Source organism: Equus przewalskii, chromosome 4 (assembly GCF_037783145.1).
Source record: "Equus przewalskii isolate Varuska chromosome 4, EquPr2, whole genome shotgun sequence".
In the NCBI taxonomy this organism is placed as follows: domain Eukaryota; kingdom Metazoa; phylum Chordata; class Mammalia; order Perissodactyla; family Equidae; genus Equus; species Equus przewalskii.
In genome coordinates, this window is record NC_091834.1 from 38,840,908 (window position 1) to 38,858,425 (window position 17,518).

Below are 17,518 nucleotides of genomic sequence, written 5' to 3' on the forward strand. Positions count from 1 at the left end.
ATCCCCCAAATCTCTCCGGGAGCTTTATCATCCAGCCTTCCCTAGTTTGGCCTGGGGAGAATGCAGGGCAGGGCCAATTCTCAGGGACCCACCAGCACCTAAAGGCCCTTAGACTTTCAATCTCTGGCTCTTCGCGTTCTCTCTAGTTTGGTAAACTTTGTCTAATCTAGTAGGTGTAAGGGTTAGGGACAGAAAAACAAGACTATTATACCTGCTTTTAGTTATTTCTTTCTGTGTCCCCCCCATGGTTAGGCTTTTGAAACTTAAAATCGGAGAACTGACTATAACATTCTGCCGAGACATTCTTCCCCTGAAGCAACGCAAACTACAATCTTACTGTCTAAATCAGAAAAGGGGTTACATGGCCTAAAAAGTAGAATTTCACCCTGCTACAAAACTTTTCAGCAAAACTTACATCTAACTGAGCAAAATTCTTTAGGAAATAAAAAGGCCTCTCCAGAAGAGGAAAAAAAAATCAACCAACCACTGCCCAATAAAAGTCACAAAAAGGGAAGGGGGCGGGGCACTTGGCTATACTGATTTCCATCAATGATTTTCTAAATGTTGTCTTGGTTTTTGACCGAGAAAGGGACACTTCTATTTTTTCTCCTCAAACTAAGGTTTAGACAGGAATTCAAGCCAGACCCATGTTATTTATTTCGGATTTCTTAGGGCCAAGTTTATGGGATGTTGCTTGATGAGTGTTTATTGAATTAACCAGAAGAGAAAGATTAAAGCAATTGAAGGTAACAGACCTGAGACCCCATCTCATAGTTCAGAGCCAAGTTGATTACATACTTCAGATACAGATATCAATACATTAAGATCTATTACAAAGGAACGAATGAACCCTGCCCTGCTCTAAGTGAGGCTTGTCTCCGTCAGATTTTTCAGAACCTGATTTCCTGCGTGTCTGTACTGGGGAGAATGCAAGTTTAAAGAGTAGGTCTCAAGATGTCAATTCTTGCATTTGTCCATGGGCTGGGCTCTTGATTGGCCATTTGTGCCTACCACAATTAGATGAACAGAAGGGAATTGTAAATATTGAAACATTAGCTTTTCTCCTGGTATGGATTGCAGGAGGCTCAGAACACCACAGATGTAGGAGGTAATTTTCCCACACAGTTCTCAAGGAGCCCTAGGTGAGCTGGACACCTCACTTGCCACAGCTCACACAGATTACTGTAGAAAGAATATTGGGGGTGCTATACAAAAAGAATTGAGAGGTTTGGCTTTGTGTTGGGCCGTCACTAACGACTTGCAATTTGGTGCCTATCATGTAATCTCTCTGCTTCTTTACTTCTATCCATGAGAAAAGCCAGATGCACTTTGTTGGTGTCTGTCATTTACTTACAGTTCCACTTATATAATTAGGGGTTTACTTTTACCAGACATGCAGACTTTTGGGGATGTCTGGAGTTTAGAGCACACAGTACAGAGTTTTGTGAAATACGGTGCCTATGAGAAGTTTCCCGTGGTACACAACAGCCACACTGCTGCCCTGAAGCACAGAGCCATTATTGGCATACTCGGTACTTATACTGGGCTGCTCAGACAAAACATTGTGGATGCGAAGTACCTGTCAAGAGAAGATTATTTGTTAGTATACTACCTGAGGAAACAGCCGTTAGTGACATTTTCCTTCCCAAATACTTCAGGACTAATACATTTCTCAGAAATCAATAAGCTAAAATCTGTATATCTTCAATCATTTTTTCACTTCTTCTGATGAAAGTATTAATGTCTGGATGATATCTATGCACTCGACTGGACGAGTTATCTGACATTACCCAAATTCCTCAACAGATGGTTTACATAATTTTGATAGTTCAGGCATCTCCTACAGAAAGAGGTAGGAACCAGAGGATGCTCCTATCTAATTCTTGAGCAAACAGCGTTCCTCTGTGGGAAAGGGTCTTGCCTTTGACTGGGCCTACAGCATGGGGAGGGAAAAACAGGATGAAATGATAAAAGGACATCCAGTTAGCAAGCCAACCCAAACTTGTAACAGTAGGATGTAGTCTTCACAGCTGGAGCCGCTCTCACATCCATGAATGCATACTTAAGGAATTCAGTCTGACACATCACTGCCTGTTACTGTTATTGATCCCCAAGAATAACACACTTTAGTTTGCTAATCAGAAAATATATAAGTGCTCAGTTTTCCAAATAGCCTGGATGAAGTTCACTCAAACAGGACATTATGGGAATTAAAGAAAACCAATTAGAAATTCATGAGTCATGAGTCTATATCAACATTTCTTATTAGAATAGAGTTTAGTTGAGTTTTGTTTTTTTATCTTAGAGAAAATTCTACAACTTTCTCTCAGGTTTGTTACATGAAAATACTCAAGCTTGGAACTCATGTAGAAAACATTAGCCTCTACCAAAAGGAAAGAGTGTCAGTGATTGTGAAGAAAGAAGTCTTATCTAAAATAAACAAATGGTTAAACTTAAAATAGAGACCAAGAAAAGATCCAAACAATTTTCAAATCATCCTATGGATCCATTTTCATTCTCTTAAAACAGACCCTGTTGTTGGGCATTTATGGAAAGCTCTATGTATCACTTCCGGGGGCACATATCTGAGGGAAGCGTTGCTTCCTAGCTTAGGGTAATAATTCTTCAGGTTCTAGGCTCAGGTTGGACTTTTGTTTCTTTTTATATTTTTTGGTGTTTTTTTTTTAAGAATCTGTGACTAACATGTTAATAAGAGAAACAAACATTATTGTTGGGTTTTTTTAAACAGAAGAACAGCATTATAGGAAGCAGAAATAACTGTATATTCTAATTTACCCACAGGGCCAATTACTAGGCTAGGGTTTGAATCTCAATTTCCCAACTCCCCAAACCTAGATTGAAATGTTATATCTTTCTTCAAACCTTACCTTCTCAATGAGGTCTACCCTGCCCTCTGTATTTAATAATAGGATCTGCACTTCCCCCTGTTTACAGCAATCCTGATCCTCTTTACTGTTACACATTTTTCCCCATAGAACTTAGGCCCTTCAAACTTACTCTATAATTTACCTGTTTTTCAGCTTATTGTTCATTATCCCCCTCCTTAAGAGCAGGGATCTTGGTATGTTGCTTTCTGATATATCCTAAGCATTAGAACAAAGTCTGGTGCATTACATTGGGAATAACTCTCTGAGTATGTGTGCCAAAAATTTATATCTATATTTAAATTCACTAGAGATTTTTTAATTCTTAAACTCAATGCTACAGAAAATGCAATGCTTTATGCTACTTATTGTTTTTTTAAAGATTGGCAACTGAGCTAACATCTGTTGCAAATCTTTTTTTTCTTCTTCTTCTCCCCAAGACCCCCCAGTACATAGTTGTATACTCTAGCTGTGAGTGCCTCTGGTTGTGGCATGCGGGACGCCACCTCAGCATGGCCTGGGAGCGGTGCCATGTCTGCGCCTGGGATTTGAACCATTGAAACCCTGGCTGCCGAAGCTGAGGGCGAGAACTCAACCACTCAGCCATGGGGCCGGCCCCTATGCTATTGTTTTTAATGCCATATAAAATTCAATGGCATATGTTATTTTTTTGGAAGAGATTTTAAATAACACAAATAACATCTTTAAAATGAGACAGTCTTCAACATTATCATATATATTAGAACCTTGCTGGCAAACTAATTTTATTTTGAGACTGCAGTCATGTAAACCCTTTCATTTGAGCTTCATGCTGGGTAGTGTGAAAGAAGATGGTTCTGCATACGACCCTCCCTTTGCCTAACTTCAGGGCCTGCTCAGAGCCTACATCCTGACTGGAAATAAGATATGGCAGTCTTGGTTAATATGAAAAATCAAGCTCATATTTTCCCATTAGTCCCAAGAGCAAGTACAGCCCTTGCAAAGATAGGACATTTGTCTAGCACTGATGTTAAATTAGCACCAGGTGACCTGAAAGGGTTAATGGGCCATATTTCCCCATCCTGCCAAAATCTCTGCTTTTTCCAAATGTAGAATTTGTTTAGTTCTGGAACATCACATGTGACCCACTAAATTCCCCCAAGTCACCCCAATAAATTGTTTGTTCTTGCAGCTTTGCCCGTAGCTCAGAGAAGCATAGGACTTACTTCTGACCCTGGAGGATCCTCAGGGTTATAGTTCAGCAGCTTCATGGCGTTTGGATGGCATCCTGCCAAAATATCTCCCGTGTCAGGATCGATGGTCAAGTTATCCACTAAGGTCCCCAATTGCATTATCTTCCAACAAAGAAGAAGTAGTGAAGACATTGTTTCCACTTTTTTCCCTACCCCTTCTCCCTCCCACCAGCTCCTGAAATTGATATTTTCAAGGGGCTTTGCTGCTGAATTTTAGAAGTGCAAGCACGTCTCACTGACATTCTTCTAGAATAGTCATGTTTCCCTCATTCAAGGAGCACCTTCCTAGGTCAAGTGTGCGCGCTAACATTAAGAGGCCATGTTGGGTGGGCAAGCAAGGGTACTTTTACCTTCAGTGGAGTTAAATCCCAGTTATCATGTTTTTTCAGTACGTGGATGTTCTTATCCAATACATCAGCTACATAGATATACCTTTGAAGTAAATAACGTTTACAGTTAAGCAAGTAGTAATGAGAAATGACCCTAACATTTATTCTGGAGAAGAGGTATAAAAATTCACAATAGTTCAGGGGCTGGTCCCGTGGCCGAGTGGTTGGGTTCGCGCGCTCCGCTGCAGGCAGCCCAGTGTTTCGTTAGTTCGAATCCTGGGCGCGGACATGGCACTGCTCGTCAGACCACGCTGAGGCAGCGTCCCACATGCCACAACTAGAAGAACCCACAACGAAGAATACACAACTATGTACCGGGGGGCTTTGGGGAGAAAAAGGAAAAAATAAAATCTTTAAAAAAAAAAAAATTCACAATAGTTCAAAGTGTCACTGCAATGTTTTTCGAAACCACAATAAAAAAAAGATAATAGAGTGGTATTTTTAATATTCTTGAAGTGCTTTAAATAACCCTGAATATGAGATAGGACTATAAAGTAGTGAAATTGATCTTTCTAGATGACATATTATAGGCTCAGTCTCATTACTTAGGAGTCACGATTTATTCTTTAAATGGAATGGAGGTACGTGGACCTCTTCTAAGGCCAGAAGAGTCTATACTTCCAAAAGTTAGTGCTTGAAAAGAAGTATTAGGCGATCATGAAGCTCAATCACAAGCACTTTTAAAAAGAGGAACAATACTTGAAGTTGTTTTCCACAAAGATCATCTCTATTCATCACCTCAAATTTACATATTAATACTCATGGTTCTTTTCTTTTTTAAACACTTTCCATTTTTAAACACTTTAAAAGAGTGTTTCTCATAAAATTTCATGCTGCAGAAAATAGTGTTTTCTCATCGAAAAGTCTGCTGTGGTATACCAATAAGTCTGAAACTTATGCAATCTCAATGCTCAATCCTAACTTGGGTCTTCTTCTTTAATAAAAACTTTTGGGTAACTAAACTTAGAATAAATGGTTAAAGACTCATAAGGGGCAGAGGAATTGTGCATTTATTCTCTTTTTTAGTGTGTTAATTAAGCATGTTTCTAGAATCATATCCACACAAGAATTTGGAAGAAGGTCTTTATATCTTTGAGCCCAAATCACTCACTTCATTGGGGAGAGCCTAAAGCTCAAGAGGGCAAATAGTTTGCTTAAGATCACACGTTTAGAGTGAACGCTGGCCACATCTAATCCCTCCACACATATGTTGACTACTCAAGTCTAAGGAAGTAACCACCTCTTAAGCAAGGAGTCCACTAAAATGTGAAGGGCAAAGGGTAGAAAAACTATAAAAGAGCTTACTTCTTGTCTAATGAGATTGTGATCCCATTGGCAGAACTAAATCCTTTGGCCACCACTTTGACCTCTCTTGGACTATAGAAAAGAACATAAGTCCAGTGAAGCTCCATGGCCATCTCAAATAGCGTCAAGAAGAAGTTGGTAAAATAGTGGTCTCTGGTGGCATAGAACTGTTCTGGTCCCACGACCACAATGTCATTCACACTGAAGTGGAAAAAAAAAAGAGAGGAAGAGAAAGAGAAAAGGAGTATTCAAATTTCCTGACGGTTGTCAAAATCATTAAATCTCTGCAAAGACCAATATGTTCATCAATTTGAAAAAGTATACATGAAGTAGTATGGATTAAGGAATTCTACAGAAAGTCCATGATTTTTCATTGTCCCGAGGGGATTCTTTTAGCCATTTGTTATTTTCTCATTCCTCTCTTCTGCAGAAGTCAGCAAAAACAAATAAACATACAAATAAACCTCAAACTCCAAATCTGTTGACTTGTAAATGCTAAATAATGATTATCTGTGGTGGTCACAGAGGAGTTCACCAATAGTTCTGGTCCTCCTCCTTCTGGAATTAGGCTTTTCCTTCCCCTTAATGTTAGGCACAACCGTATGACTTGCTTTGGCCGAGGAAATGAAGATATGTGTGTGGCTTCTGGATGGAAGACTTTAAGAGCCAGTACGTGACCCAACATGCTTCCCTCACTCTTCCACAGTAACCAGCAACTTTCCTGATGATAGAGAGTGTGGTCCCCCTAGGGCCCTACATGAGGACAATATAAAACTGAGCCCCTGAATCATCTACACTGAATATATAGCACAAGTGAGACAACAAAACAAAACTTAGTGGTTTTGAGTCACTAAAGACGTTAGGTTTCCTCCCTCTGTTATTGTAGCATAACCCAGTCCATGCTGATGTTTATCATTTCTCTAAGTAGGTGGGATTATGAGTGCTATTCTTTCTTATATACGTTTTTCAATACCATTAAAATTTTTAAATGAAGCACGTCTTAACTCTTTCAACAGTAAAAAACAGTAAAGTCATTTCTGTTTTGGAAAAGAAAAAAGAGAGGCAATGACTTGAAAAAATGTGAAAAAAAAGACTAAACATTTCTATATTAAATTTAGGAAAGAAAAACTTGGGTGAATCAGGAAATGCTTTGAGGTTTTGCTATACAATGACTTTCCCAATGTCATTAGGCTGCTCATCTTTTGGGTCTCAGCTGAAGCATTCCTTCCTCCAAAACATATTGCCTGACACCACAGATTAAGTTGAATTCCCTCACAACTTGTTTCCATAGCACCTTGTTCTACCCCTTGAAATGCTTGGTCAATGTGTGTTTCAGAGCACCTCTAAAGTCCTCCTTTTTGTGGAACAAAGCCTCACATGCCCTGTTCCAGCTGGTGCTGCTTCAACCAGCTCTGCATAGGACCCGACAGACTTCCCATAGTGCAACCTTACAGTGCCTTACCTCATGTCTGTTATGGGCCTCTTGCTCCCACTTCTGTCCTTCCATGTTGACGTCAAAGCAAAGGACATCACCAGACTTGATTTGCACATGCATGACCAGGCATGTGCAGGAGTTGACCCCCCTTGAGGCAAACTCTTGACTAAAGGAAGATGGGACTGATGAATAAATTCTTTTCCCTTTCTATCTTGGCCAGCCTTTCTTGAAATCAGGCTTATGTTGCTTATTGGAGGACAATCTCATGATCTCAAGTAGTCGATTGCACTTAGCAGTGGCTGGCCTGATAACGGAATTTGTTAGAGACTCTCCCTTGTATGTGTTTCCTAGAGCTGCTGTAACAAAGTACCACAAACTGGGTAGCTTAAGACAACGGAAATTTATCATCCCACAGTTCTGGAGAAGAAAAGCCCCAAATCAAGGTGTTGACAGAGGCATACTCCCTTTAAAGTTTCTATGGGAGTGCCTTTCCTTGCCTCTTCCAGCTTATGGTAGCCCCAGGTGTTCCTTGGCTCATAGCTGCATCACTCCAATCTCACTCTCCACCTTCACATGCATTCTCCCTGAATGTCTGTCTGTCTACTTAGAAGGACACCAGGCATATTGGATTAAGGGCCCACCCTGCTCCATTATAACTTCTTCTTAACTAATTTCATCTGCAACCATCCCATTCCCAAATAAGGTCATGTTCTGAGGTATTGAGGGTTAAAATTTCAACATATCTTTTTGAGAGGACACAATTCAACCCATAACACCCTCCTTTCCCTGCTGCCTTAGGCTGGTCTCTCACTTCTCTGTCCTAGAATGGTACTCCTCAATAAAGTAGTTGTGCACTGAGTCTCCTCTCAGGCTGCGCTTTCTTTGGAACTCTTCCTGTGAGGTCATATGTTACTGCATTTGATCCTCACAGTCACTCATTAGGTAAATTGGGCCAATAAGAGAATTCCCATTTTGCTGAGGAAATTGAAGCACAGGTTAAATGATTTGTCCACAGTTTCTCAGTCACCCCATGGCAGTCCTGGTGCCCTTTGTGCCTCAGAACCCAATTACTTCAACTTGTCACTTTTTTTGCCCTCTGCTCTTCTTGTCCCCAAATGCTATGAGGGGAAACTCATACGTGATTTTGAGAAAGATAACAAAGGAGAGAAGGTGTACTTCCTTCTTCTTCTTCTCCTATTCTATCCCATGGAAAGATTAACCTCTACTGTTTTGAAACCAGTCTTTCAGAGTTGAGTCCATTTTATAAACGATGAATTCTTCATTGTTTGTTACAGCCTTGAAACAGGCAACCTATCCACTAAAAAACATACTATTCTTTTCAAGACAGTAAGAAAGATGTTCATCACTGCAATTGAGAGTCTAGTTTTGAATTCAGATGGATCTAGGTTTACACTCTGGTTTTGCCACTTACAAATTACATAACTTGGGCAAGTTACTTAACCCCAAATTCCTTTAAGCCTTAGTTTCTTCATGCCTATTACTAAAGGCTATTGTGAGAATGAAATTAAGTATTCTGGCACAGTGTCTGGAACATAGTCATGCTTAACAAAAGTGGGTTTTTATATGTTCCCAGAGACTTTTTCCAATTCTACTTTAAAGCTCAGATAGAACAAGGGAATGACCCATCTGGAGGCTGGTTATAACACCCAGTAGGTGCAGCTTTTAGAATACAATTTATTAAGAAAACTAGAAAAGGGTGTAGGTGTTTAAAGACAGCCTGGTAGTAGGCATTGTCTTGCTGTGGTATGGAGGATGGAGTTAAAGCTGGGAATCTAATCGAGTACCTTTACAGGATTACAATGCTTTCAAGAAGTTGGCAAATATGAGGATATTCCATACTGAATACAGCAATTTCCAGCAAGGTGCCACGCAGTGTCACCATGGAAACCTTTAGAAAGCTTTAGAAAACAATGCTACCAAACAAAAGTTGAAGAAAGCCTGCTGAAGCAAAGAAAACAAAACACACAGCAGAAGTTCAAAATGAATAGAAGTGCAAATACTTTAATTCCATACCTTATGAGAAGTTTGTGTTGTATGGTTTTCAGGTGTACCAGGGAACGTTGTCGTTCCTCAAATTTAAATATCTCCACAGTGGACTTCATGTTGGGATGATTCACAACATAAAGATACACAGTGTGGTCTAAAGTGGAAAAAGGCATAATTTCCAAGAAGTTTACTTCTATTGCAACTGTGATTAGACTTGGTGTAGAAGTTGGTCACATCTGAGGATTTTTCTCATACATCTTGCATTTGATCCCATAGTCCACCTGACAGGTAAGTCAGACAAACTCCAGAATCCCCATTTTACTGAAGAAATTGTGACTCAGAAGGTTAATAACTTATCAGCAATTTCGCCACCACCAAAGTGGCAGAGCAGTGAGTGGAAGAAAACAAGCTTTGTTGAGAATTTTTTCCCGTGAGAACTTCCTACACTGCAACACACTCAACAAATATCAGAGTTGTGTAAACATCTTAAATTAAGCAACATTTTGCAACCAGAGAATGAAATTGTGACGTTGTCAGCTACCTGAAGTCGCAAGAACAGTATATTGAGTGAACCCAACCGACATGGGATGTAAATATGAATGCTAGAGAAAATAGAGCAGCCAATTCTGGGTATTACCAACCTCGAGAATGTTCACACATCTGTTTTCATATTGGAATGTGAACTGCTGTGAACAGGATTGAGGGTAGTTATCTGGCTTCTCAGAGTACTGTCTTCTGACTTTTTAGGAACTCTAGGTCTAAAGAGCTCTAGGGTTTTAAAGGGCCTGACCCCATCCTCCCACTGCAGGACTGATCTGCGTTCATCTCCCCACTTCCTTTCTTGACGGAGTTTCCAATCATGCGATGAAGCAAGCTTGAACCCTGAGCTGCATGGCTTTTACTCAGGGGCCCTGAAACACACAGGCCCCTTTACTCAAATTAAGGAAAAGTGCTCCCTCACAGACAAATCTTCCTTTTGGTCTGACCCAGCTCTCTTCCCCGGCCTGGGGCTTGGCAAGCAGAACCAGAGCTGGATTTTAGTCCCCACATGGCCCTTCAGCCAGACATTCTTGTCAGACACAGCATGAATAAATGCACTCCCTTGGCTTTACCCCGTCTTTAGCCCTCTGCTGGACCCCTCCTTCCACATAAAAGATGCATGGTGAGAACACTTTAGTTCTCTATCTTCTCATTCCGTTTCTATTTCTATGTGTAATGTTTTGGCCTTATGAATTAGATACATAATTATACGACTAATAAATAAAATGTCAATCATAATATACTCAGCTTCTGAAAGCCTGTTTATACACCCGAGGCTTAATCTTTAACCTGGTCCCATCTCACAAAAAACAACCAAAAGCAACCCCCACTCCCCCCCTCAACCCCCAAAAAACCCTACCTCTAACACTATCCCATGCAATAAAATAGCTCCAGGTTAATCTGATCACACATTACACTTTCCCCAATGAAAAATCTTACATCTAGTTGGGTGTCAGGCAAAAAAGTGGTGACTTTTGAATTGCTTAAGTAGACCCTGGAGCCCTAATTTTACCTGGGTAAAGGACATAGGATTAGAAGTAAGACCTCTTGGGTTCTAGTTATGAAACTGCCATTTACTAATGACAGAAGTGAAGTCATACTTCACTGCAATTCTCTAAACTCCATTTCTGCATATATAAAACTGAATATTAATATCTGCCCTGCCTGTCACATAGAGTTCATTCATTTATTCATTTAACACGTGTTCAAAGCACCCACTATGCAGCAAATATTGTTCTAGACTCTGGGAATCCAGCAACGAACAAGTCACGTATTCTTTCATGATGATTATATTCTAGAGAAGAAAACAGGGGGGAATAATTAGTAAGTAAAGGAATACTGGAGTGGGGAGATGCCTTCTTCATGGAGTGGCACCCACTTGAAGAGTGACAGAAAGCTTGGATCTAAAGATGAGAGGGAGCTCGCTACAGAGCAGTTCTGGGAGAGGCAGAGAAGGTTGGTATCTTTTAAGATTAATAAAAAACAAGAATTACCATTTTGATGAGTACATTGAGAAGAAATACAACAAGATTCATACCCTGAAACAAGGTGGTGGGAAGGCTTTCCTGAGAAGGTAACATTTAAGCTGAGGCCAGAATCATGAGGAAGGTAAGCCAGAAGTAATGGAAAGACATTCCAGGCAGAGGGAATTGCAGATGCAAAGGCCCTGGGCCTTGTAGCATTTTATAGGACTAAAGGAAATCCCATGTGGCTTGTCCAGAGAGTCTGGGGGAGAGTGGTGTCCAGTGAGGCTGGAGAGAGCATTCAGATGCCGGAGTGTGCAGGGGCAGCGCCTAGGAACTTAGGCCATTCTGGAGACTTGGAGTTTATCTTCAGAGTAATGGGAGCAATACGGAGAATTTTAAGAAGAGAGTGATATGATCAGATTTGCATAACAAGTAACTCTTGCTTATGAAAATGGATTGAGGTGTTATAGGAGAGAAGGTGCGGTTAGAAGCCACTGCAGAATCCAGGGGAGACATGGTAGGGGCGTGGATGGTGTGGTGGCAATGAGAATGGGAAGAGGTGCACAGGTTGGAGAGATATTTGGGGGGTAATTTGGGCAGAACGTTGTAACCAGTTGACTGAATGGGGCAGGGAGAGGAGAAGTGTCAAGGTTGGGCCCAGGATTGTATTTTGAGGAATTAATAAATTATATATGCATATGCTTTGTAAACAGAAAAGCAATACAAAATTGTTAGGTACAATGATCTTTTAAGGCAGGGCTTGCTAAGCAAATAAACAGTATATACAAAATTTTAGAGGAATATTTAACCTACTTAATAAAATAGTACTCAACTATGTTAAAAGGTACCCATTTACTTAAAAAAGAACAAGTCTGTGTTGGTGTAGATGAAAGGAATTGAACAAAGATCTGTTGCATAAGTGGATAGAAATGCTTACTAATCACTCTTTTTTATTTGTGAAAATCACTCCAGCAGATTTACACTTAATAATAATTGTACCTCCAGTATATATTTGGAAGAGTTAAAACAAGATTGCTTTAGAACTTCTGAATTTCAACACTTCCATTTGGCCTTCCCTTTGTGTAGTGACTGCTGGTGAGATTTCACTCTTCCTTTTTTTCTATATGCTCTGTGGACCCATAAATATTTAAAAATTAAATTAGTCTGGAATTATGAACTATGAAGAAGCAAAAAATGATATTTGGAAATATTGTTTTAAAGCTTATGCAATGTATTAATAACTATGTTTTGTTTTCTATTACAGCTTTTCTGAGATATAACTCACATAAATTCACTTTAAAAATGTACAATTTAATGGTTTTTAGTATATTCACAGAGTTGTGCAATCATAGCCAGTATCTAGTTCCAGAACACTTTCATCATCCCAAAAGAAATCTCCATACCAGTTAGCTGTCACTCCCCATTCTTCATGCCCCTCAGCACCTGCCAACCACTAATCTAATTTTTTGTCTCTATGAATTTGCCTATTATGAACACTTCATATAAATGGAATCACACAATATGCGGCCTGTAGTGACTGAATTCTCTCACTTAGGATAATGTTTACAAGGTTCATCCATGTTGTAGCAGGCATCAGTACTTCATTCCTTTTTATTGCCAAATAACATTCCATTGTATAAATATACCACCTTTTGTTTATGTATTCAACAGTTGACAGGAATCTGGGTTATTTTTATCTCTTGGGTATTAGGCGTAATGCTGCTGTGAACATTCCTGTACAAGCTTGTGTGTGGACCTATGTTTTCAGTTCTCTTGGCTATATACCAAGGAGTGGAGTTTCTAGATCATGTGGTAACTATGTTTAACATTTTGAGGAACTGCCAAACTGCTTCCCAAAGTGGCTGTACCATTTTACAATCCCACTAGCAAAGTGCGAGAGGTCTAATTTCTCCACATTCTTGCCAACATTTATTATTGTCTTTTTTATAGAGCCATCCTAGTGGGCGTGAAGTAGAATCTCATCAAAGTTCTGATTTGCATTTCCCTAATGACTAAGCATATTGAGTATCTTTCCATGTGTTTATTGGCCATTTGTATATCTCTTTGGAAAGATGTCTACTAAGATCCTTAGTCCATTTTTAATTGGGTTATTTGCCTTTTGTTGTTGGGTCATAAGAATTATTTATATATTCTGGATACAAGCTTCTTAGATGTATGATTTGCAAATATTGTCTCTCAGTCTTTGGGTTGTTTCTTCACTTTCTTTATGACGTCTTTTGACACAGAAGGCTTTTAATTTTGACGAAGTCTAATTTATCTATTGTTTTATGTTTTTTTTTAATGTCACACAGTTATTTTCAAAGGGTCTTTAGTTTATAGGTTAGAGTTCTGAGAACAATATTCAAATTGGTTTTGATGGTCAAATGAGAAGAAAAATGGGTAGGAGGAAGAGAGAGCCATCCAATTGTAGTCCTCCTTCTTTAATGCGATATTTAAAAGTGTTTTGATACACATTTATTATTTTACAAATATACATCTTTATGGTAAAATAACATCTCCCCTCCTTTCACATACACGTTGAATAGTTGGGGATAAGTGGTTTGTATTTCCCTCTCATTCTTAAGCATTCAGACTTTACCTTTGTCCATGAAAGTACTGATTCCATGTGGATTAAATGATGCTTTGTCAAAAGAATCACTAATGTTTAGCACCTGGGCCCTTGGGTTTTGCTCATTCAGATCCATCAAGAAGATTTGTCCTGGCTCATCTGGTCCAAAGTTTACCATGCCTGGATATTTTAACCCCTTGAAGAAATAGAAAACAAGTATGCACACATATACATATCAAAAGAACATTTTCATATGGAGGCTAAAATCTCAAAGCCTAATAACAATGTTCAAAGCTCTAAATTTCTTTTAGATTTCTGAGATTTTTTTCACTCTGTCATCTGTTGTCATTATCCGATCTGAGGGATTGCCATTGCCATCTAAGCCATTGGGAATGGGAATGGAAATATGGGAAGGACTCATATTCATCTTTTTCTCTATTCTTTTTTTAAAAATTATTTGATCGAGGTCACATTGGTTTATAACATTATGTAAATTTCAGGTGTACATCATTATATTTCGCCTTCTATATAGACTGCATTGTGTTCATCACCAAAAGTCTAGTTCCCATCCTTCACCAGATATGTGTCCCCCTTTTCCCCTTTTTCCCTCCCCCACCCTCTTCCCCTCTGGTAACCACTGACCTGTTCTCCTTATCTATGTGCTTGTTTGTTTAGCGAGAAGGGATTAAGACAAAAAGTATAATGCAAAAGACCAGGCATTGTTACTTGGTTTAATTCCCTTGGACTGCCTATGCCTCAGGTTCCTCGTGTATAAAATGAGCCAGCGAAAATGTATGATTGCTAAAATTTTTTCCAGTGCTGATATTCTATAACTACCCTTCCTCAAAGCAGAGAGAAAGGGTGTATGGTTTCACTGCATCGCTCTCACCCCTACATCCATTATATTATATTGTGACAAATAGTAGAATCAGAATTGACATAAGGGAAGCAGTCTCATAGAGTCGACTATTTCTGACCTATTTTGCTCCTATAGATATGTTTGAAAATTTGGACATGAATCCCTTGCTCCAAATATTGCAAAAAGTTCATTCTAGTACCTTGGACAGTGGTTCTTTCCACTGGAAGGACCAGGGGTTTATCAACCAGTGACAGGCATCCTTGAATGTATTGGGTCTTTGCTGCACCCCAGGTCATTATGTCAACTTGGGATTGGTTTATTCTATACCAGTTACAAAACTCAGCCCACTTCCTCCCCATATCCCTCGCCCATCAGTCTAATATATATTAATATCAATAATCTTGTATCACTTCTTGTACCCTCATTTCCATTTATAGTCAGTTTAAATTCTCTCCTTCCTACTCTACCTTCTCTCTCTGTCTCTCTCTCCTCCCCCTTTCTTATAAATACACACACACTCACTTATTTATAATCATACTATTCCTGGCCCTTCCACTGCTCCCCACCGCAACCCTGGGTAAATCAATCTTCAGTTCCAAACAACCCCACCTACATCTTCAAGCTTTTCTTAGGACAGTCATTCTATGTCTAAATCGTATCGGAAACCTGGCTTTCCCCCAGACAACACTGGCACTGCTGAAGATTCTATTCCTTCTTTCATTTTCCTTAAGTCACCACACCTGGAGGAGAGTTCAGCATGCCCCTAGCCATACCCTTCTGCTTCCAGACCTGGAATCTGTCCTCATCAGTCAACAGCTTGTCTTCTAAGGAAGCCACACCCTACTTTGCTTACTGTTTCCTTGTCAAATTCCCTACCAACTCCCTTTGCCCTGGTCTACCTCTTACATAGGCTAGTCTAAAATCAGGTTGAAAAATCCACTACAAACTTATTATCTCAACTTCAACCAGACATTCAGTAATGTTTATCAATCCTCTTGCTCATTCTAGTAGGTAATCTATTACAATTCTCCAAGTATCTATTCTAAATTTATTTCATTACCTTCCAGAGTCCACACTTTCTCCCTCTTTATTCTCAGTGGATAACTTTACCTCCTATTTCTCTAAAAAAACCCTATCCTATTTAACATGAATTTTCTCTGATTCCTTCCTTTCTGTTTTAATAATTTTTCAGTTTTACCAATTCCCTTCCTTTCTTGCTCTTTTCTTAAGGAAAGAATACTCCCTTTCTATTCCTAAGTTAACTCCACCACCTATTTATTTGGTTCCCTGTTCTCCATGGCCTGTCTTTAGAATTTGCATCCTTCCCTCTCTTGCTTTACCACTCACTTTTCATCAATGCCCTCTTCTTTTGGCTGAAAAATTGCTCATTTCTTCTTCCTTGAAACAAATCTTCTTCTAACTTTACTACTCCTTCAAACATGCATTTATCTTGCCTTCCCTTCACTGTCAAATTTATTAGAAACATCACTTGATCTTGTTGCCAGATTTGAGTTGCTCCAACTCTCAATTCCCTGAAATCAGTATTCTACCAGTTTGTGGAAATGTCTCTATAAAGGTCATATCAATTGCCTCTAAAATATCTTATTCAATAACTCCTCTACATTTCCTTATCTGTATCTCTGAGGCATTTGACACTATGGTACAACCCTGTATTTCTTGTCAAAAAGTCAAAGGTAGAATTTCCAGATAGACTTCTTCCTTCCTGTCTGCCTCTTCCTCATTCTGTCCTCGTTCACCCCTCTATCCTTCTTGTTCTATATTCTTTCTATGCAGATCTTATCCATAAAGTTTCAGGTTTCTTCTATACCAATGATTCAGATCTGCACATTTACCTGGAACCTCTCTCTGGAGCCCTGGCTTGCATTCCCAACTTCTTCCTAAGGGCAGCTCAAAATCAAATGGTCAAAACCAAAACCAACATTCTCTCCTTGAATCCTTCCTCTCATTTGTATCTATCATTCTTGGCAAAGGGCATCGCTGTTCTCCCCAATATCAGGACATAAAATTCAGTCTTCAAGTCTACCCTTTCCCCATAGTCAATTTGTCACTGAGCTCAGTGGCTTAGATAACGGCAGCACTGGAAAAAAAAATGTCAGGGATATCAGTGCTTCCCTGTTTACCTGAGGAAAAGCTTCCCTTTGCACTTAAGGAAAATTAAGCTCAGAGAAGCAAAATGCCTAAATCACTCTGATCATTAGTTGTACGGCCTCTTTCTGCCACACCATAAAGAAAGGTTTGACAGTAGAGAATATTGTTCCAGAAGGCAGCTCAAGGCACAACACCACAGCAAGTCCATTGGTAATCTGGAGCTATGTGAGGACGCTGAATGGATGCTCTAGAAATGGAAATGATTTGATAGGGAAATAAGGGTGGGGCACTGCAAACAAACTTGGTCTAGATTAAGTGCTATGACAAATGAAACACTTCTAATAAATGGCTTCACACTCACCTGGTTTTCTGTTTAAGGCAGTTGGGGAAGAATTTGTGGTAAGTGATTGCAAGCAATTCTTTTGACAGCATTCACCACTGAAAATGGTGAAAATCACCTAGACGTGCAGGCATCTTATTTCCCCCAAACAGACTACCGGTATCTGTGGACAGGCACTGAAATCCTCCACCACCCTCATTCACCAGCACATGCATTCAGCAAATATTCCAGCACGTGTGTCGGCCATGTAGCATGTTAGGTGCTGAGCAAGGCAGCGAACACTCCAAAGTTCTGGCCTCAGGGGGCTTGAAATCCAGGGAGGCAGCACCAAGCAAGCACATCAGATATGCTGGTATATAAGAGCCTAAAAACAGGGAACGTG

General features: G+C 39.7%; 1 protein-coding gene across 1 annotated transcript in view; it reads right to left on the bottom strand.

The window, feature by feature from the left end:
- Window positions 1–633: 633 nt before the first annotated feature.
- The window catches only part of PON3 (paraoxonase 3), a 28,020-nt gene continuing 11,135 nt past the window's right edge, over window positions 634–17,518 (bottom strand). The window contains exons 4-9 of the mRNA XM_008509585.2: window positions 13,859–14,024; window positions 9,281–9,407; window positions 5,812–6,012; window positions 4,468–4,549; window positions 4,091–4,219; window positions 634–1,579 (exon numbers count right to left, since the gene is read on the bottom strand). Of these exons, the coding sequence (XP_008507807.2) occupies window positions 1,421–1,579; window positions 4,091–4,219; window positions 4,468–4,549; window positions 5,812–6,012; window positions 9,281–9,407; window positions 13,859–14,024 (864 nt within the window). The 3' untranslated portion in view covers window positions 634–1,420. The remainder of the gene's footprint in view (window positions 1,580–4,090; window positions 4,220–4,467; window positions 4,550–5,811; window positions 6,013–9,280; window positions 9,408–13,858; window positions 14,025–17,518) is intronic.